The sequence below is a fragment of the Dreissena polymorpha genome, chromosome 6 (genome assembly GCF_020536995.1).
Source record: "Dreissena polymorpha isolate Duluth1 chromosome 6, UMN_Dpol_1.0, whole genome shotgun sequence".
Lineage (NCBI taxonomy): Eukaryota > Metazoa > Mollusca > Bivalvia > Myida > Dreissenidae > Dreissena > Dreissena polymorpha.
Genome location: NC_068360.1, coordinates 46,080,250 through 46,102,910, shown reverse-complemented (window position 1 = coordinate 46,102,910; position 22,661 = coordinate 46,080,250). Strand labels below are relative to the sequence as shown.

Genomic DNA, 22,661 nt, shown 5'->3' with positions numbered 1-22,661 from the left:
TGTGTTCTAGTTGCGGCCAGTAAGGGTGAGGCAGAACCAGAGAGGAAGGAGACGAGAACAAAGGTGGACGAGGACCGCAAACATGAATATCCTTGACTTAATCCTAGTCTGGAGTTGTATAGAACAATGTTACTGGAGACAACCATGCTAGCTCAGCACCTAAGAGTTATTATAACTTAAGTGAAAATTTAAGATCAGTTATTTATCAGAAAGGCAAACCATTAAAATGCTCACTTCAGGAATACTTGTGTATTAACATTTAAAGAAAAAAAGAATTCAATATTTAATTTTCAGAAGAATTTCATTTCGTTTAAAAAAAAATACGCGTTTTCTAAAGAGCTGTTGCATGTTTTTCATTAATGGCACAACATTAAATTAATATTGTCTTTGTTCATTGTGGCACATGTTGTTGCCTATTTCTGTGACCATATTTGCCTTAACGGTAGCTACGATTGAGGCAGCCATTGTGAGAATCATGAAGTCCAGGAAGACCTTAATGCACAACCAGCTAGTGACTGAGGTATGAGACAGGACTTGCTGTGATAATCACTTGTAATAGAGCCATTGTCCACCGATAAAAGGCACCAGTTGAATAAAAGGAAATGATGATGTTAACTTTACTAAGAAATACTTAAATGCATGTGCGTAAAATGTACAATGACCCTAACCCGCACAGGCTAATCAGGGACGACACTTTCCGCTTTTATGGTATTTTTAGTTTCAAGGAAGTCCCTCCTTACTGATAATAAAGTTTAGGCGGAAAGTGTCTTCCCTGATTAGCCTGTGCATACTGCACAGGCTAATCTGGGATGACACTTTACGCACATGCATTAAACCCAGTTTTCTCAGAATCTCAAGGCTCAATTAATAATAGATGTTAATGTAAGAAAACTGTTGTTGCTAAATGGATGATATACTTCACTGAATGCTTCTAGTTTTATATCACTGATATATTCTGTGAACCAACTGTTAAGCCTGTTCTGATTGTTTTTTTCCAGTGTACAGAGCAGCTGAAGAGCAGATTTTTGCCAAGTCCTGTGGTGATTAAGAAGAGAATAGAGGGGCTTATAGAGCGTGAATATCTAGCCCGAACTCCTGAAGATAGGTAACATGGGTGATCGTTTGTTCTTGTTATGTGAATTAAATAATGATTGTTTTTATCCAGGGCCATGTGCTGGTTCAAACCAATGTAAATACTAGGTTGGATTTTATTTAGTATCAAGTTTGGTATATTTGATTGAGTATTTCATATTAAGTTTTAATGAACTTAAATTATAAAGAAACAAGAGAAATTTAGTGATGTAAAGTTACAATAGAACATTTCATTGATGCTAATTCTGGTATGGTTTTCATGCTTTGATACCAATTTTTTTTTACTTAACTTTATTGTTAGGTATGTTAATGTCAGTTATTGCGCCATAATGTTTTCCTTACTATATTGCAACCAATGCTAAAATTCTCTTTTTTCAGGAAAAAGTACACATATGTAGCTTAAGAGTGCATCTGACTTTGGAGTAGTGGCTGAAAAGTGTGTGACCTTGGTAGTCAAAGCAATGACCCTCACCCTGAAAACTGCTGTCTTGTGATATTTCATTTCTTCATGGATATTGATTACCAGACCCAGCACGCAGAATGAGGGGCTGGATGTATTTGTTTTGATGTCTTGGAGACTAAGTGTAACTAGGTGAATATGCCTACCATTTTTGGTGAACAGATCGACAATGTTTATGTTAAGCACTGATAAACGGGGGTTAAATATTTACTGACTTTGTCTTGTGTAGACATTGTCATGCTATTTAGATATAAACTAGGACATGCGTTCATGTGGTACTTTTGGTGGTACCCGGTGGATGTGAATGGTAGAATTTTCTTCTCTTGGTTTCAAAATGTTCTGTTTTTAATGTGCAAGATTAGTATTTAATTTACTTTTTTGGTTTGCAAATTTCTCTCTTAAGATTAAACCATTAATGTAAACATGGCAATGTGTAAATTTGAGTTTTTTCTAATTACAATGCGGCGTGAATGCCTTGGTATTAAACGGTCTTTTTCGCATTTACAGAAGGTATTTTTGTTTGCATAATAGGTCAGAAATCTTTTGATATGTGTTAATGTACCTGTCTGCATGATTTGTTAATATGTTGTTAATGAAACAGAGAGCCTGGCATCATTTTCAAACATCAACTTAAAACTCAATCTCATTAACAGGGTCTCTAGTCTTTTGTCATCAGCTGCATGGTTGCTTTTTTCATTAATCAACATATTCAGATAACTTTCCGCTGCCAATCTAATAGTTGACTTCAATCGTTAGAGTATAAACTATAAAAATCACATACTATTTTGATTGTTATATATGTGAAAATTAATTAAACAAGTCAAATTTTTCTATATCAGTTGGAAAAGAATCACTTTTTCAAAACCAGTTGTGTAAAAAGACGTTCTGTTTAATCCAGCAGGATAGATATTTGTATACGTTTGAATGTCATTTGAATATTATGTGTTTAGATTTTTTTTAAAGGTAAGGTGATAAAGATAAAATAGTACTGCTTTAAATTAACTTTTTAAGTAAATGTGTACTTTTGTGTATCAATAACATTACTGGTGAATAAGAATAGAAGTTTTACATACAATTTTTATCAAATGTCTGATAGCTCAAAACTTTAGAGGCATGTATAGATTTTCATATGCAATGTGTTATGCATACGAGTTAAAAAAAGTTCTGTATCAGACATCTTTTTACCTGCATAGGGGTCACTGGTATATGTCCATTTATTCAGTACAGTCATTTCCCAGTCCATTCTATCTTGCTTCATTGTTAAATTAGGTATTTATTTGTCTAATCTGGACCAGGGTTTTAATAAATTTGGCATTTTGGGCTTCAGTTTGCAGTGATTATCTATAATTTAAATTTAATGGTGTTTTATTTCTAAAAAAGCATAAACAATCAATATTTAAGGATAGGGAGATTTTTGTACTACAATCCCTTGTGGAACTGAACTAATTTCATTAAGCATAGCTTTTGTAAATTCCCTCTAAATGGGAATTATGTTCATTTTACTTACATTTTATCTTTGGTAATGGGTAATAGGAAAAAAAGTATTGTGTGTATCACCACACATCTTTGGTGTTAAGCACCAAGATGAATAAATAATATATATTTTACCAGTGTCATGTACCTTCTTTTGTCCTTCATTTGTCTTGCAGTAGTCCATATTTTAGGCACCATTATGCATATCACATTTGATGAAGATATTTTTTCAATAACAAATATAACTAAAATATACTTGATTGTTCTGTACATGTCTAGAGTGTTGAGACCTCGACAATCTTGATTGATGGATTTATTCTTAAAAGCAAAAAGTAATGTAAACCAGCTCCTTACTGCATTTTGCATTAATTGGTATCACATAATGAATTTGTGATTCAGAATAGCAAGTAAAGTTTAAATTTAAATAGACAGCTATCAGTTGACAGTAATAGAAACTTGTTCATTTAAGTTGTGACAACAGTAAACAGTTATTTTAAATGCAGTTTATCATAGCTGCAAAAGCCCATAAATTTGAAGTCAGTTCCAATATACTATAATATCCCTTTGACTGCATCGGAATGGTGGGGAGATAAGCTTATATTTTTTTATCTGGAGATAAATAACCAAAAACAATATGAATGATTGTTGAAGTATTAAAATTGAAAATCAAAATAATGCAAAACATATTTGAACTTAACACCGCAATAATACCTAGCTTGCAGAGCGTATTTTGTTAATACTGTTTTGTTTCAGTTTTTTAATTTAAACTTCTTTTGACATGCTATGGAAATCGCTTTCATTGCTTATGTAAGAAATTGCCCTCTTTGATCCTGTCGTCTTTTTGGTTCTTCACTATGTTTTTTTTGTTCATTGTTCTGAAGTATTGTTTGATGTCTGCATTAGATGCTTTGCGTAAACAACATGTCTTACATGTTTGTTTAATGTTTTCTGATGAAATGGTGCACAAATGGACGTTTGCACTAGTTCTTTATGTTATTTAAATGTGATTTGTGTAAATACTATTCTTTATTGTGTTAAGGGATACATTCATTGCAATCCTATTAAATTTTGAAAAATGTGATGTCTTGTTTACCTGTATTTTCTTGTGTTTGTGTCTTAGAAAGCTTGGTAATGGTAGTTGATACTCAACAGCATTGACAATGAAAGACATTACAGACTTGTTTTTTAATGCAACCGCTATCAGGGGTGCGATTTAAAAACCACAACACGGGAGGAAAATGCTTACACAGTTCAACTAATTTCGTCATCCCTATATAGATCCCACAAAGTTTATTACTTTTTATGCCCCCGGATCGCATGATTGGAGGTGTATTGTTTTTGGCCTGTCTGTCTGTCACTAAACTTTAACCTTGGTCATAACTTTTGCAATATTGAAGATGGCAACTTGATATTTGGCATGCATGTGTATCTCTTGGAGCTGCACATTTTGAGTGGTGAAAGGTCAAGATCATCCTGCAAGGTCAAATATATGGCTTCAATAGGGGGCATTGTGTTTCTGACAAACACATCTCTTGTTGTAAAATTATTTTGACATTGAAAGAGGAAAAAAGCTAAAATGAGGAGCAATCACAAAAAAAATGGGGGGGGGGGGTGGTCATTTATTAGATGATCTTTAAGAAGAAAAAAAAAACACTTTTGGGGGGGGGGGGGGGGGCTTGGGGGATGGTTTGGGTGGAGTCTATTGTGGTATGTCAGGTAAGAGTTGTTTTCTCAAAGTATCAATCAAATCTAATCATAAATAAAGAAGTTATGGCATTTTTAGCAAAATTTAATAATTTGACCTTGAGAGTCAAGGTCATTTAAAGGTCAAGGTAAAATTCAACTTGCCAGGTACAGTAACCTCATGATAGCATGAAAGTATTTGAAGTTTGAAAGCAATAGCCTTGATACTTTAGAAGTGGATCGAAACACAAAATTTAACCATATATTCAAAGTTACTAAGTCAAAAAAGGGCAATAATTCCGTAAAAATGACAACCAGAGTTTTGCAACTTGTCCTTTTACTGTAGCCTTATGATAGTTTGCGAGTGTTCCAAGTATGAAAGCAATATCTATGATAGTTTAGAGGTAAAGTGGACCAAAACACAAAACTTAATAAAATTTTCAATCTTCTAAGTATAAAGGGCCCATAATTCCGTCCAAATGCCAGTCAGAGTTACATAACTTTGCCTTCACAGTCCCCTTATGATATTTAATAAGTGTTGAAAGTATGAAAGCAATAGCTTTGATACTGTAGGAATAAAGTGGACCAAAACACAAAACTTAACCAAATTTTCAATTTTCTAAGTATAAAGGGCACATAATTCCGTCCAAATGCCAGTCAGAGTTACATAACTTTGCCTGCACAGTCCCCTTATGATAGTTAATAAGTGTTGCAAGTATGAAAGCAATAGCTTTGATACTGTAGGAATAAAGTGGACCTAAACACAAAACTTAACCAAATTTTCAATTTTCTAAGTATAAAAAGGGCACATAATTCTGTCAAAATGCCAGTCAGAGTTACATTACTTTGCCTGCACAGTCCCCTTATGATAGTTAGTAAGTGTTGCAAGTATGAAAGCAATAGCTTTGATACTTAATGAATAAAATGGACCCAAACACAAAACTTAACCAAAATTTTCAATTTTCTAAGTATAAAAAGGGCACATAATTCTGTCAAAATGCACGCCAGAGTTATCTAACTTTGCCTGCCCAGTCCCCTCATGAAAGTAAGTAAGTGTACCAAGTTTGAATGCAATAGCATTGATACTTTCTGAGAAAAGTGGACCTAAACGCAAAACTTAACAGGACGCCGACGCCGACACCAAGCTGATGACAATAGCTAATAATTTTTTTTCAAAAAATAGATGAGCTAAAAATAGATCAGCTAAAAATGTATAGTTTGTAAGTAGTTAAAAAATAACACACACCATAAAAGCTTATATTTTATTTAACAATACCGATAAACAATATGCATGGTTATTATCACATTGAAACTGAAATCTCAATAATACATTTTGTATACCAGGGGAAGACCTACTGAAAGTGGAACATGGCTACATGCTGCTGATCAAAAAGCAAAATAAATCCCAGTTATTTAATCTACAATTAACAAATAACCATTGATTGAAATGTACAAACAACAAATCCTATTCATGTAATTGTACGCCAAACAAAGCCCATTAATTGCATTGTATGCCTAAGAAACCCCATTCATTGCAAGGTAAATAGATTAATCTAGTTCTTGGTAAACATATGATAACTGCCTGTTACCATTAATTACACAAAATAATTGCATGACAATTTTTGCTTACCGGAATATTACTTACAATGGCACAAGTAAACAAAAAATATTTATATAGAAAACCTGACAGGCAGACACATAAATATAAGTACAATCAAAAAACAATTATACAAACAGTCTTCTGCCATTATTGGTATAATGTATTCACATTTTATGTAAAATCAAATCTTTCTAATAAATATCCAACATCTTTGTGTAACTTCATATAAATATCCAACATCTTTGTGTAACTTCATATAAATATCCAACATCTTTGTGTAACTTCATATAAATATCCAACATCTTTGTGTAACTTCATATAAATATCCAACATCTTTGTGTAACTTCATATAAATATCCAACATCTTTGTGTAACTTCATATAAATATCCAACATCTTTGTGTAACTTCATACCAAGGATGACATTCCTAACATACATTATAAATAAGTATAACATTATATCTCATCTCCTACAAAAATGACCTAATCCGATTAGCTTAGAGCGGTCACGTGCCCATGGAGTATTTTCTATACACCCCGAGTAATTTCCATACCCACCCAGTAATCGAGTAGTCGGTTGAGATATAATCGTTACACCGTTAGTAACTGACAGTGTATGGGATATACACCCTCAGTAATTTAATACCATACTCAAGCTTCGCTCACGTATGGTTTGAAATTACTAAGGGTGTATATCCCATACACCGTCAGTTACTAACAGTGTAACTAATAATAACCTTAATAAAAGATCCAACAAATTTGTAATTTTGGTTAAATTATATTTTGCAAAGTCACATCCAGTAAGGTTGTAACATCTGAACATCTCTAAACATTTTTATTTAAGTGAAACAAAGAATTTCAGACGTCACCCATTTATGTATGTGCTAGTCTGCACTTCTTATATTTGCATTTTTTTATATATTGTTACTTATTAAGGGACTGCATAAATTGTTCTTATATTGCATTTTTTCTATAGTCATGAAATAAATTATTGCATCATTTATACATCAGAATAAGATGGCAACACAACATGGCCAAACATTTTTCAACTTTCATCATTATTTTTGTATTAAAGCTTTTCATATAAATAATATTCCATTGTATTTTTATGAAAAGAAAAACAAAACAAAAAACATAATGTTGAATCACAGTACTTTAAAATTTAAATCCTAAACAACAACACACTGAACAATCTACACTACCTAACAATCCAATACAATCTTCAATAAAACACCATGGACAACATAACAGAAAATATGGAATGAATCTATCACTAACTAGAGCTTTGTCATAAACGTGACGAATACCCCACATGCCGCATTGACACATAATATTTTGCATGTTTTCTTCACAAAAAACAGCGGACACCATGCTCAATTTAAAAACACTAAGTGACCCCTTGACCTAGTTTTTGACCCAGAAAGGCCCATGTTCTAACTTGGCCTTAGGATCATCTCCATAAAACTTCTGACCAAGTTTGGTGAAGATCGGATGTAAACTACTTGAATTAGAGAGGGGACACCATGCTGAATGTTAAAAAACGCACTAAGTGACCCCGTAACCTAGTTTTAGGCCCGGAATGGCCCATGTTCAAACTTGTCCTAGAGAGCATTTAGATAAAACTTGTGACCAAGTTTGGTGAGGATTGGATGAAAACTACTTGAATTAGATAGTGTACAACATGGTGAGGTTTAAAATGCACTAAGATACCCCATGACCTAGTTTTTGACCCGGCATGACCCATATTCAAACTTGACCTAGACATCATCTAGATACAACTTCTGACCAAGTTTGGTGAAGATTGGATGAAAACTACTTGAATTAGAGAGCGGACAACATTGTGATGTTTAAAACGCACTAAGTGACCCCGTGACCTTGTTTTGACCCGGCATGACCCATATTCAAACTTGCCCTAGACATTATCAAGATACGACTTCTGACCAATTTTGGTGAAGATTGGATAAAAACTACTTGAATTAGAGAGCGGACAACATGGTGAGGTTTAAAACACACTAAGTGACCCCGTGACCTAGTTTTTAAACCAGCATGGCCCATGTTCGAACTTGACCTACACATCATCTAGTTACAACTTCTGACCAAGTGTGGTGAAGATCGGATTTAAACTACTTGAAATAGAGAACGGACACCATGCTCAATGTGTAAAACGTACTAAGTAACCCTGTGACCTAGTTTTTGGTCTGGCATGGCCCATGTTCGAACTTGGCCTTAGATCATCTAGATAAAACTTCTTACCAAGTTTGGTGAAGATCAGATGAAAACTACTTGAATAAGAGAGAGGACACCATGCTGAATGTTAAAAAAACGCACTAAGTGACCCCGTGACCTAGTTTTTGACCCAGCAAACCCCATGTTTGAACTTGGCCTAGACATCATCTAGATACTACTTCTGACAAAGTTTGGTGAAGATCGGATGAAAACTACTTGAATAAGAGAGCGGACAACATGCTGAATGTTTAAACAGTCTAAGTGACCCAATGACCTAGTTTTTGATCCAGCAAGGCCCATGTTCGAACTTGGCCTAGACATCATATAGATACAACTTCTGACCAAGTTTGGTGAAGATCAGACAAAAACTACTTGAATTAGAGAGCGGACACTTAATACGGACCGACAGACAGACCGACTGACTGACCGACAAGTTCACTCCTATATACCCCCCTAAACTTCGTTTGTGGGGGTATAACTAATATATTCTATACACTTAATAACTGAAAAGCTAAAAACTGACAAGTCATACATGAACATGTAACACATGTTATTAAAACAACTCTAATTTGAACATAAATGTAATGAAATACATGCAATGAAATTTGAGTATTACGATTTTACATGATTTTATCTTCAGAGCCATTGCTGTAAATGTGTCTGTCTTCAAGACAGCAAAAGCATCAAAATTGTATCAGTGTCTTTGTAATAAAAAAATCAGCAAGTGGCACACCTGTTGCACAGTTTACATACTGGTAAAAATAACATACGACTTCTAGAATAGAAGCATTGTCATATTCAAGCACTGTAAGAGTCTCTGTCTATATTAACACATACAGTTACTATAGATACAAACAAAGAAAGCTCAAAAATCAACATAATATTCAATTGACCCATTTATGCCTAGAATAAAGGCCTTGGCAAACAGCGTAGACCCAGATGAGACGCCACATATGGCTTCTCATCTGGGTCTGCGCTGTTTGCTTAAAGGAATTTCTGTTAGAAGTATTCTAAATATAGAAATAAATATACTAAACATCCCTAATTTTGAAATAAATTGATCCAATTTAGAAGGATGGGAGAATCCACTTGGCATAAATGGGTTAAAGTAGAAGCAATGTGGAGAGTTACAAATATCAAAGCAAACCAGTGCTCTGAATATTTTGAGTCTTTAGATTTTTAGTTAGTTCATAAATAAAATGCATTCTTTTTTATAATATGGACAAGCATTCTTTCCTTCATACACTCATGTTTATACAGTATGATATCTTATTGGCATTAAAAATACTTTGGCAATTTCTTACCCTGAGGATTTTAAATGGTTATCAACTAACATACAAAAAACCAAGACACTAAATACTCATGGTACTAAATCTTTAAAAAGGTAATCAAAAAAAAACAACTTGCAACCTTAAAATTTCTTATCTGCCTTGAGTTGTAGTAAATTTACAACACACTTGGTGCATAGGCTAAAACCACTACAGAATACCACAAAAAATTATACATGCACATAGAATGACAATATATAATAAATAATTTTGTAACATTAATCCATTGAATTGAGACACATGTATTTGTGAACACAATGTTTGTAAATTAAAACAGGATTATGTATTTATCATTTTTACTAGTGAACACAAAATACATGTATGTAAAAAGCAACTTAAACTGTTTGTGTAAATTATTTCTGTTGAACGCAAATTGAACAAGAGTACCGCCTTGCGGGTGCAGACCGCTCATCTATTTTCTTTTTTAAGGTGAAGGGACTCTCAATTTCAATCACAAAGGAGGGAGGGGGTGGAGTGAAGAGGGGTGTAAAGTGTGGGGTGTGCACATTTATTACATTATCTTCCAAAAATGCCAATAAAAAATGCAAAAAAAAAAAAACAAACAAAAAAATTTTGGGGGTGGGGGGGGGGGGGGGGGGGGGGGGGGTGGGTGGGGGGAGGGGATTCTTGGGTGCGATGGTTGGATGGTATTTCAATAATAAAATAATAAAAATAAATATTTGTGTTCTTTAAACCGTTTCAAAAAAAAATAAAATTGGGGGTGGGGGGTGGGGGAGGGGTATAGTGTGAGGGTGTGGTAGTCATTTGTGAGATGATCTTAAAAAAAAAATAAAAAAAATAGGGGGGGAGATTCGGGGGGGGGGGGGGGGGGGGGGGGGGGGGGGTTTACAAGGGATGGTTTGGGTGGAGTCTATTGTGGTATGTCAGGTAACAGTAGTTTTGTCAAAGTATCGATCAAATCTAATCAAATCTAATCATAAATAAAGAAGTTATGGCAATTTTAGCAAAATTTAATAATTTGACCTTGAGAGTCAAGGTCATTCAAAGGTCAAGGTAAAATTCAACTTGCCAGGTACAGTAACCTCATGATAGCATGAAAGTATTTGAACTTTGAAAGCAATAGCCTTGATAATTTAGAAGTAAAGTGGATCGAAATACAAAATTTAACCATATATTCAAAGTTACTAAGTCAAAAAAGGGCCATTATTCCGTAAAAATGACAACCAGAGTTATGCAACTTGTCCCAGAGGCGTATCCAGAAAATTTTCACAGGGGGTGCTCAACAGGGGAGGGTGCGGGAGGGGTGTCCCCTTTTTTTTTTTGAAATGGCACCTTGAAATGATGCGATTTCCTGCTATCTAATCAGCATTTTGCATGATAAAAGTGCATGTAAAACAAATAAGAACTTGAGTTCACACATCAAGTGTGACAGACACACGGACAGACAGACACACAGGGGTAAAGTGCAACTCGGCAGGAAGGAACTGAGGGGAAGGGAGATCATCATTGAACCATTCAAGGTCACTAGCACTGACAGGAGAGGAGCACATTTGTTCAGGTATAAACTTCAAGCCCATGGCTGCATTAGTCTGCAAATCACTGAATTGGGGGTCCATTTCGTTCACAAAAGTGTCAATAAAGGGAGTCGTTAGGTTTCTTGTGTAGTTTAATTCGGGTGTTGCTGCCTCGATGTTGTCACGCTTTAAGAAAATGATTTAGTTTCATATAGCAAAGTTATTCTTCCTTTTTGAGTCTTTTTTTAATTTTAAAAACTATGGATGAACATCAAAGCAGTTAGCCGGATTTGTAAGAAAACCAAAACAAAACAAAATAATTGCCATTCATTAAGTGTGCAGTTGAATTTCACTGGCAATAACTTGTTACTCAAAAGGATTATCACTCTAAAGAGCTAATACCAATTAAATTCATCAAAGAAATTACCGAAAAAATAATTATGATTGTCCATTGCGTTCGTCTAAACTCTTTAATTGCTACAAATTGAAATATTGTTTTTCACAAGTCTCAAGCGGCAGCCATTTGTAAACATTTATCTATAACTAAATGTATGGATGAATTTCATTAGTTGAATGTATCTTCTTCAGCCAATCAAATAGCGCAGTTTATTACTTACAGTCAATGAACCGTGCACTTTAGCTGACAAAGGTTAGATCGTCTGTACACATGCCTGGGGGCTAATCACACAAATCGACAGCTGTTTATGGCTTAATTAGGAACATATGACAGGAAATACACAAGTGGATTGAAACTCTAAGGGGCTCATTTTTATTTAAAATCGTGTCTAGCCAGCCAGCTGGGGGGGCTTTAGCCCCCTAGCCCCCCACCTAAATACGCCTCTGTGTCCTTTTACTGTACCCTTATGATAGTTTGCGAGTGTTCCAAGTATGAAAGCAATATCTATGATACTTTAGGGGTAAAGTGGACCAAAACACAAAACTTAACCAAATTTTCAATTTTCTAAGTATAAAGGGCCCATAATTCCGTCCAAATGCCAGTCAAAGTTACATAACTTTGCCTGCACAGTCCCCTTATGATAGTTAATAAGTGTTGCAAGTATGAAAGCAATAGCTTTGATACTGTAGGAATAAAATGGACCTAAACACAAAACTTAACCAAATTTTCAATTTTCTAAGTATAAAAAGGACACATAATTCTGTCAAAATGCCAGTCAGAGTTACATAAATTTGCCTGCACAGTCCCCTTATGATAGTTAGTAAGTGTTGCAAGTATGAAAGCAATAGCTTTGATACTTAAGGAATAAAATGGACCTAAACACAAAACTTAACCAAAATTTTCAATTTTCTAAGTATAAAAAGGGCACATAATTCTGTCAAAATGCACGCCAGAGTTATCTAACTTTGCCTGCCCAGTCCCCTCATGATAGTAAGTAAGTGTACCAAGTTTGAATGCAATAGCATTGATACTTTCTGAGAAAAGTGGACCTAAACGCAAAACTTAACCGGACGCCGACGCCAACGCCGACGTGATAACAATAGCTCATAATTTTTTTTCAAAAAATAGATGAGCTTAAAATGACAGTTGAATTAGCATCGATTTTAGTATAAAATGTGTGTAAAACTCCACCAAATAGTGTTAAACTTTTATAACTGACATAAAATGTTGAATAAAAGTTCAATGTCTAATTCAATATTTGTACATGTTTGATATTAACTGGAAAGAACTCGCTTAAAAGAAAAATAAAAACAAATTTTAAAATAACAAGACTATTGCCAAGAAATATAAGTCACCTAATGGTTAAACTCAACCATTGTCAGAAATATTTCTAGTCTATATGTTGCCATTGTAACCAGAATTTTTGATGTAGGAACAAAATGAAATGATGTGCATACATGTAATCTCCATTTTGCCATCTATCCATGTTTCTAGTTTCATGAAAAAATATGAAGAACTGTTAAAGTTATTGCAGCATCCACTATTTTCAGCAATATTTTTAGTCTATTTGTTAATATTTCTACTAGTGTATTTGTTGCAATAGCAACCAGAATTCTTGACATACTAAGGAAAAAAAATGAAATTACATGCATAATTTCCATATTGCCATCTTTCCATGTTTCAAGTTTCATTAAAAATATGAAGAACTGTTAAAGTTATTGCAGCATCCACTATTTTCAGCAATATTTTTAGTCTTCCGTTAATATTTCTAGTTTTTTGTTGCAATAGGCAACCAGAATTCTTGACATAATAAGGAAAAAAATGAAATTACATGCATAATCTCCATATTGCCATCTTTCCATGTTTCAAGTTTCATGAAAAAATATGAAGAACTTTTAAAGTTATCGCAGGATCCAGAAAAGTGTGACAGACAGACAGACAGAGCACAAACCACAAGTCCCTCCGTTTTCACCGGTAGGGGACAAAAATAGCATTTACCACCATTCCCCAATCAGTTGGATGTGGATATAAGTAGTACGACAATGCATTTCATCTCCTGTAGGCCACCACTGTCTTCTTAGACAGGGTACCAATACTTCATTACCAAACATTTCATACATGTCAAAATAATTGCTTCGTTTTGAACAACTTTAAGTCTGTGTGATCGTAACAATACAAAACTTAGAAGTTTTCATAATTATTTAAAGAACAATAGGTTACCACACAACAAAAATTACAACAACTTCATTTTTTTTAAATAATTTTCTTGCCTTGACATTTACCATATCAATATGTCCCAGCCTATCTGATCCCAGTCCATCGCACAATTCCAGCTAAACCGATCACAGACAATCCCACTATCCCAGTCTATCAAAGAATCCCAGCCTATCCCTTCCTATTCTGAGCGACCTCCTGTACAAGGTTTGTGGGGTCATGGAAGGGGAAGGGCTCATGTGGCAGCAGAGTACGACGCGGGTAGAACGTGTGCTTGTCTGAATACTGGAGCAAGTTGGTCAGCTTGGACGTGTAGATGTCTGCAAACCGGGCCATGCGACGCGTGAAGTACGTCGGATTGTGGTGTGTACGGAACATGCTGCCAAACCTCTCGTTGCACAGGCCCTTAAGCTTGGTCCTAATGGTAAGATATATAAGATGTTTACCCTTTACCGTTAAGAAGTGGTTTGCAACCCGTTTGCAGTCCCTTATAAAATCATTTAAACAAGACTATTGTCAAGCAATATGGTCCCCTACCGGTGAAACTCCACCATTTTCAGCAATATTTCTAGTCTATTTATTGCCATAGCAACCAGAATTCTTCACGTAGGAACAAAATGGAATCTCCATACTGCCATCTATCCATGTTTCAAGTTTCATGAAAAAATATTTAGAACTTTTACAGTTATCACAGGATCCACCATTTTCAGCAATATTTCAAGTCTATTTGTTGCCATAGCAACCAGAATTCTTAATGTAGGAACAAAATGAAATGACGTGCATAATCGTCATATTGCCCTCTGTCCATGATCCAAGTTTCATGAAAAAAAATGAAGAACTTTTAAAGTTATCGCAGGATCCAGAAAAGTGTGACAGACAGACTCACAATCAGACACACAGAGCACAAACCATAAGTCCCCTCCGGTTTCACTGGTAGGGGACAATAAAAGACCTATCTTAATGAAATCCTGTTATTAAGGCTTAATTTCCTTAAGATAATGATGAGCATGAAACAGAACAAAAACTGAACAGCCTGCTTGTTCTGGTTTTACTCTGGTTGCATATAGCCATTTTCACTTCGCTTCTGAGTTGGAAAAAGGTCAATGAAGCCTGCTCAGTTAGTGTTGAATACAGTATAGTGTTTTTAGCCAGGATTAAAAAAACTTAATCATTAGCTTCTGGCGTGAGATGCAGGTTTTTGTGCGAAACAAATAATGAAACAAACGGAAAAATGATAATAAACAATATAATGAAAGTAAACTGTAATTGAAAGCTGTTTTATATGTGGGCAAGACAATCGGATACAATTAAAGATATGGTTATTGGACAAGTATGCTGATTGCATTGTATTCCGACCTTTTTAATCAGTGGTAATGTTTGTTAGGAGTTTTTATGGACCAAATAATTTCCAGATGTAAAGAAAATGTTTTTCATTGACTTTTGAGAAGATTCAGAGAAACAAATACCCATATTGTGACAAAATGATAAAATTATAATTTGTTGGGGGTCGGGTCCTTTAAGAAACATTTTTATGAATCACTCAATGAGACTTCAGTAAGAATGGTAGAAGTACACACAAAAACAGTTGTGATGAACGATACATCCAAATGTGCATGTAAACATTTTTTAAGCTGATATAACTGTAAGCTATATGCCTTTGTACATGCATATTTCCATGTTAAAACCTTTGATACATGACAGGTCTCTATGGTAACACACCTGAAAGGTCTCTATGGTAACTGTACCTGACAGGTTTCTATGGTAACCATACCTGACAAGTCTCTATGGTAACCGTACCTGACATGTTTCTATAGTAACCATGCCTGAGAGGTCTCTATGGTAACCATACCTGACAGGTCTCCATGGACACCATACCTGATTGGTCTCTATGGTAACCAAACCTGACTGGTCTCTATGGTAACCATACCTGACTGGTCTCTATGGTAACCATTCCTGCCAAGTCTCTATGGTAACCATACCTGAAAGGTCTCTATGGTAACTGTACCTGACAGGTCTCTATGGTAACCACACCTGGCAGTTCTCTATGGTAACCATACCTGAAAGGTCTCTATGGTAACCTTACCTGACAGTTCTCTATTGTAACCATACCTGACAGGTTTCTATAGTAACTGTACCTGACAGGTCTCTCTGGATAACCATACCTGACAGGTCTCTATGGTAACCATACTTGACAGGTCTCTATGGAAACCATGCCTGAAAGGTCTCTTTGGTAACCATCCTGACAGGTCTCTATGGGAACCGTACCTGACATTTCTCTATAGTAAACGTACCTGATATGTCTTAATGGTCACCGTACCTGACAGGTCTCTATGGTAACCATTCTGACCAGTCTCTATAGTAATCGTACCTGACTTGTCTTTATGGTAGCCGTACCTGACTGGTCTCTATGGTAACTGTACCTGACAGGTCTCTATGGTAACTGTACCTGACAGGTCTCTATTGTAACCATACCTGACAGGTCTCTATGGTAACTTTACCTGACAGGTCTCTCTGGGTAACCATACCTGACAGGTCTCTATGGTAACCATACTTGACAGGTCTCTATGGTAACTGTACTTGACAGGTCTCTATGGTAACCATACCTGACAGGTCTCTATGGTAACCATACTTGACAGGTCTCTATGGTAACCATACCTGACTGGTCTCTATGGTAACTGTACCTGACAGGTCTCTATTGTAGCCATACCTGACAGGTCGTTATGGTAACCATGCCTGACAGGGCTCTATGGATACCATCCTGACAGGTCTCTATGGTAACCGTACCTGATATTCCTCTATAGTAAACGTACTTGACATGTCCTTTTGGTAACCATACCTGACAGGTCTCTATGGAAACCATTCTGACCAGTCTCTATAGTTATTGTACCTGACAGGTCTCTATGGTAACTGTACCTGACATGTCTCTATGGTAACTGTACCAGACAGGTCTCTATTGTAACTGTACCTGACAGGTCTCTATGGTAACCGTACCATACAGGTCTTTATGGTAACCGTACCTGGCAGTGTCTCTATGGTAACAGTACCTGACAGGTCTTAATGGTAACTGTACCTAACAGGTCTCTATGGAAACTGTACCTGACAGATCTCTATTGTAACTGTACCTGACAGGTCTCTATGGTTACAGTACCTGACAGGTCTCTATGGTAACTGTACCTAACATGTCTTTTTGGTAACCATATACGACAGGTGTCTATGGTAACTTTACCTGAAAGGTCTCTATGGTAACCGTACCTGACAGGTCTCTATGGTAACTGTGCCTGACTGGTCTCTATGGTAACCACACCTGACAGGTCTCTATGGAGACCATACCTGACAGGTCTCCATGGTAATCACAAGTGACTGTACTCTATGGTAACCATACCTGACAGGTCTCCATGGTAACCATACCTGACAGGTCTCTATGGTAACCATACCTGACATGTCTCCATGGTAACCATACCTGACAGGTCTCCCTGGTAACCATACCTGACAGGTCTCTATGGGAACCATACCTGACAGGTCTCCCTGGTAACCATACCTGACAGGTCTCTATGGTAATCATACCTTATGGCGTCCCGTTCTTCCAGCAGGCTAGGTATCATGTCCAAACTTCCCTCTGTTGCCGCCTCCTGTAGCAAAACACAGACAAACATAAAAATCTTAATGTATTGTACTTTTTAGAAAGCTGTAGTACATACAACAGAAAATTCATAATAGATTGTATTCTTGTCAATGAATGTTAAATGAAGCTTTCCACACTGAAATATTATTTCAGTGTTTAACTAGCATTAATTAAGACGGTGATTCTTTTAGACTAATCAAATAAAATGCAAAACATATACAAGACAGATATTTATAAAAACACAGTCTTTTGGAAGACTTTACAACACAATACATATCATATGTCATCAAGAATTTCAGGTCATGCAACACAATTATTTGTTCAAACCACTGCGGAATTCACTCAAACATGAAATATAGTACATGTACTCCTGTATATCAAATTGTTATCAAAATTTCATTCTTTCAAGCAAATTAAAGTCTGAAGCTTTGTAAGTTGTACTTTTTGATCAATACAAATTGTGCCCTCTTCAAATTATAAGACATGCTAGAGTAAATGCATATACCTGTAATAATAACTGGCAATGGTATGAATAGAAATAACAAATATAAGACACTGTATACAGCTTTAATAAACAAAATACTATGACATTGAGAAAGCCTGAATGAAATTCTTTGAGGAAGATATTTGGTGAAAACATTTGCTTCCTGCAAACGGCGTGTCCAAGTTAATTTGTGTAAAAGGTTGACATAAGCACATGCATACATGCTCTCCTCAAGCAAATTTGTATCATCTTCTGGATTAAAATGATGCATTAGTTAAGCCCAGGGGTGTCAATTGTCCAAAATTTAAAATCCGGAAAATTAGGCTGGGGATCTGGGAACACAGGTCCCCAACGGAGATAAAGGGCAATGCCCCCTCCTCGAGCCCTCTCTAATCGTACTATCTTATAGTATTTCTAGCAGCAATTTCTGGTGAACACTTTGCAAAATATTATCAATCAGACCGTCCACATCACCGCCTGTGTATTCATCATTATAGGTTTGTTTATCATGGACGTAAAAATAAATTAAATCGGCAAAAAATGCTGTATCCAAAAACGATAATCCGAAAAATGTTTTTGTTTTGCACATGAAATAAAATGTGCATATCATTTGAATGCCGAAAAATGAAAAACATCGTTATTTGCCATTTTTTGCAGAGTCACATTGTATTTGCTGTAATGTCCGCCATCTTGTTAAAATGATATAAGCTACAGGTGCACATAGCAACGTAAAATCGTTTATGTCCGCCTAATACGCGATTCGCATTTTGTTTAATAAAAATACATAAGAATTTCTTCAATAATTAATAATCTAAATCTGAAAAAAATGTTTTGATATTTGCTGTATAATCCATTAAATGCACATTTTCCACAAGGAAAATCTAGGTTTTCAATAAAATTCTCCGAAGTTACAAGTACAGATTACCAACCAATTAGTGTGCTTGGTATAAGCCACTGAAATTATCGATAAATATTGACACAGGGTCTTGGGGCCATACTCTGAAACTAGTTGGCAAAGTAGTTTGGACAAAGGGCAATTAAGATGATATCAATAAAGGCGCGAAAAACAGCAGATGCTCATGAAAGGGCAGGGCAGCCGCCTTTTGAAAGGCCAGCGTGGCGCTAAAAAAAAGGGCATGGCGCAGCGCCATGCTAAAACGGCCTGGGAAAAACACTACATTAGGAGTAACTTTGTAGCTGGTGCTGACAACTTATTTAGAATCTTGTTGTTGCTAGCCCCCGCTTGAAGGATACCAAGCGGGGGCTTCAGCAATGGAGGCCGGTAGGTTGTTCTAAGAGATGATAATACTTGGAAAAAAGCTGTGGCGATAGTATGAAGTAGCTGTTGATAATGGCAGGTACGAATGCAGGTTCTGGAGTGGTTAGCCAGTGTCTGGCTCGAGCCAGGGGAAAAGTATTTGGTTACTGGCATGTCCACAAGGGTGTTGGTCATCTTGCAGACCATTGTCAGTTTAGCTTTGTTCCTTCTGGACTCTAGAGTTTCCCACTGTTGGTGGTCCAGCATTTATGTGACGCCACTGGTGTTGTGGTATCTGTTCATCACATAGCGGGCTGCTCCTCTTTGTACCATCTTCAGATCATGGATCTGTTCCTTATGGTATGGGCTCCACACAATGCCCCAGTACTCTATGTTTGGTTGAACAAGGGAAAAGTATGCTGCGCTTTTTACCTCCTCGTTTCCTATCCGTAGGTCCTTGCGTAGGAAACCAAAGGAAACCAACTGTTGCCTTTTTTGATGCCCTTTGAATATGTGGCTTCCAGGATATGTCCTTGGTCAGCTCAAGCCTGAGGTATTTTGAAGCTTTTTCCTATACAAGCATGTGGCCTTTAAGGGTGTAACTGTATATGATGGGCGATAGCTTTCTGTGAAAGTAGTGAAGATTTTGCGTCAGTTATCGTTCATGCCCTAGCCATCGGCTAGCCAATCAGAAATAAATAAATAAAATAGTGAGCAAAATCAGTACCGAGCACAAAGACTTTGAAGCTTTCACAAATATATTAATTTCGTTCTCAATTGATTGCGCTTTCAAACGAATTTCCCCTACCCCCCCCCTCCTAAAAAAAATATCTAATCGGATTTTCATTGATCTAAAAATCAACCCTGGTCAGCTGAAATCCGGATTTCAGGAATAATCTGGAAAAATTGACACCCCGCTCAGCCCTCATGCTGTGTATTATTTTATTCCACTGTAAACAAATACAGAAATACAATACACGTCTAGTTAAGTAGCATATAGCATGCATTGTTATATTGCATTGCAAACATATAGCATGCATTGTTACATTGCATTGCAAACATATAGCATGCATTGTTACATTGCATTGCAAACATATAGCATGCATTGTTACATTGCATTGCAAACATTTTGTGCACAATGATCTGAATAGTATAACATGAAGGTAAAGTTATAATATCACATCAGAACATTGTCAATTAACCCAATTATCAAAAGGAATTTAAAGGTTATAAGTGCATATCTTTGGCCCCAACTTAAAATTTAATAAATAAAAATAAAAATTAATCATTAACAAATTATCACAGTAATTAATGTTACTGAATTTGCACCAATTTGTGATTAAATACTCCTTAAAATAGTTAAATCTAAAAAGGTAATAACTTGAGCAGTAAAAAAGATGAAACATTTTTCTTTTACAATAGATATAAACAAAAGTATTTGACTTGTTACCAAGCATAGAGATGGGAAAAACAGGAAAACTTTCAGATTGTTTTCCAAACATAATATAACATCTATATTCATGAATCTCAAAGAATGTACTACAAATGTGTTCAGATAAATAACATATACAGACAAACTTGATCCTCACAAGATAAAACTGCAAGCTACTATAAAGAGTGGACAAAATTGACCCTCAGAGTTTTAGATAAGGCTGCAAGTTACTTAAACGAGTGATCAAAAACAACAACCTGACAGCTGTTCTGTGCACCCTAAAATAACAGTAAATAGTTGAGCAATATGAGCCGCGTTCTAAAACAACTGGGCATAATGCATGTGCGTAAAGTGTCGTCCCAGATTAGCCTGTGCAGTCCACACAGGCTAATCAGGGACGACACTTTCTGCTTTTATGATATTTTTGGTTTCAAGGAAGTCCCTCTTTACCGAAAATAAAGTTTAGGCGGAAAGTGTCGTCCCTGATTAGCATGTGCGGACTGCACAGGCTAATCTGGGACGACACTTTACGCACATGCATTAAGCCCAGTTTTCTCAGAACAAGGCTCATATAATACATTACAACACAGTTATCAACAAGATCTGTGAAAGTAAGGTATGGTTACATAACACGTACATATTTAGATATTAAGATTTAAAATATAATTGGAATCGAAACTATGAATGGATTTGAAACAAGCAAATTTAATGGTTAGCCTAGGTAATTTGGTAAGACGTATTTGCAGACCTGCCAACCTGTGTATAGCTTTAACGCACATATTATGAAGTTTGAGCTAATAATGCTATACCATGCTTTTATTTACAGGTTCAATGTAATTCGCTGTTTATGAAATTTATTTTACAACCACTGTTCTTTTTACAGTCAATGCATTTTTTTTAAATAATCTTGATAAATGTGTAGCATATGAGTCATTTTTAACTTCAGACAACTCAGTTTTTCTAACTAATTTATTTTAAAATGGGAATTGTTAACCTTTACATCTGTATGTAAAAGAATGTTTTAAATGTACTTGATTGTAATATTAACCCATTTATGCCTAGTGGACTCTCCCATCCTTCTAAATTGGATCAATTTATTTCAAAAATTAAGGATGTCTAGTATATTTATTTCTATATTTAGAATATTTCATACAGAAATTCCTTTAAGCGAACAGCGCAGACCCTGATGAGACACCGCATCACGTGGCGTCTCATCTGGGTCCATGCTGTTTGCCAAGACCTTTTTTCTAGACGCTAGGCATAAATTGGTTAATAATGCACAATCACAAACAAACTAAGTTATATCTACCAGTATGCTCTACACAAAAGCCATTCCAGTCATGTTTTACAACATTATACAGTTTCCACATGCCACTCCACCCAAAGCTTTCTTTGTATAATGCATTAAGGTACAATGCTATTTCTCAAAGTATCATGAATGATTGCCCTCATGCATTTTCTGATTACATGATATACACTATGAATGTCATGTACACTGCAGACTTTTTCATTTAAAAGGCTGTTCATAAGTAAACATTATGGCTATGGTGACAGCCTTGTGACTGGAAGGTCCGTTTTGATCCCCACTAGTGGAATGTTCTCAGAATCTTTCCAAACACACCAAAGCTTTTGATTCAATCCAGCCAAAATGAACTAAACTAAAAACACACTACACCTCGTTCTGGGAAAACTGGGCTTAATGCATGTGTGTAAAGTGAACTTCCAGATTAGCCTGTGCAGTAAACACAAGCTAATCAGGGACAACAGTTTGCACTTTTATGCTTTCTTTCATTTAAAGGCAGTCTCATCTAACGAAAATTTTAGTAAAGGCGGAAAGTGTTGTCCCTGATAAAAGTGATAAGCTCACATAGTCTATCTAGGATGACACTTTACCCACATGCATTAAGCCCAGTTTTCC

At 35.8% G+C, this 22,661-nt stretch overlaps 2 protein-coding genes across 4 annotated transcripts in view; one reads left to right on the top strand and one right to left on the bottom strand.

Annotated features, from left to right (window-relative positions):
- LOC127834124 (cullin-3-like) overlaps positions 1-4,103 on the top strand; it is a 36,334-nt gene extending 32,231 nt beyond the window's left edge. Inside the window, exons 16-19 of the mRNA XM_052359744.1 lie at positions 11-86; positions 451-520; positions 999-1,105; positions 1,471-4,103. Coding sequence (XP_052215704.1) covers positions 11-86; positions 451-520; positions 999-1,105; positions 1,471-1,495 — 278 coding nt within the window. The 3' untranslated portion in view covers positions 1,496-4,103. The remainder of the gene's footprint in view (positions 1-10; positions 87-450; positions 521-998; positions 1,106-1,470) is intronic.
- Positions 4,104-10,729: 6,626 nt separating this feature from the next.
- LOC127835224 (5'-nucleotidase domain-containing protein 3-like) overlaps positions 10,730-22,661 on the bottom strand; it is a 35,595-nt gene continuing 23,663 nt past the window's right edge. Inside the window, exons 15-18 of one of the 3 annotated variants that reach the window (XR_008028420.1) lie at positions 21,001-21,021; positions 17,512-17,576; positions 12,609-14,365; positions 10,730-12,435 (exon numbers count right to left, since the gene is read on the bottom strand). Coding sequence is in view for 2 of the 3 variants with exons in the window: in XM_052361546.1 (XP_052217506.1) it covers positions 14,119-14,365; positions 17,512-17,576; positions 21,001-21,021 (333 nt within the window). In the remaining variant the exon portion in view is untranslated. Of the gene's footprint in view, positions 14,366-17,511; positions 17,577-21,000; positions 21,022-22,661 lie in introns of all 3 variants that reach the window. The other 2 variants (XM_052361546.1, XM_052361547.1) reach the window with 2 other exon arrangements.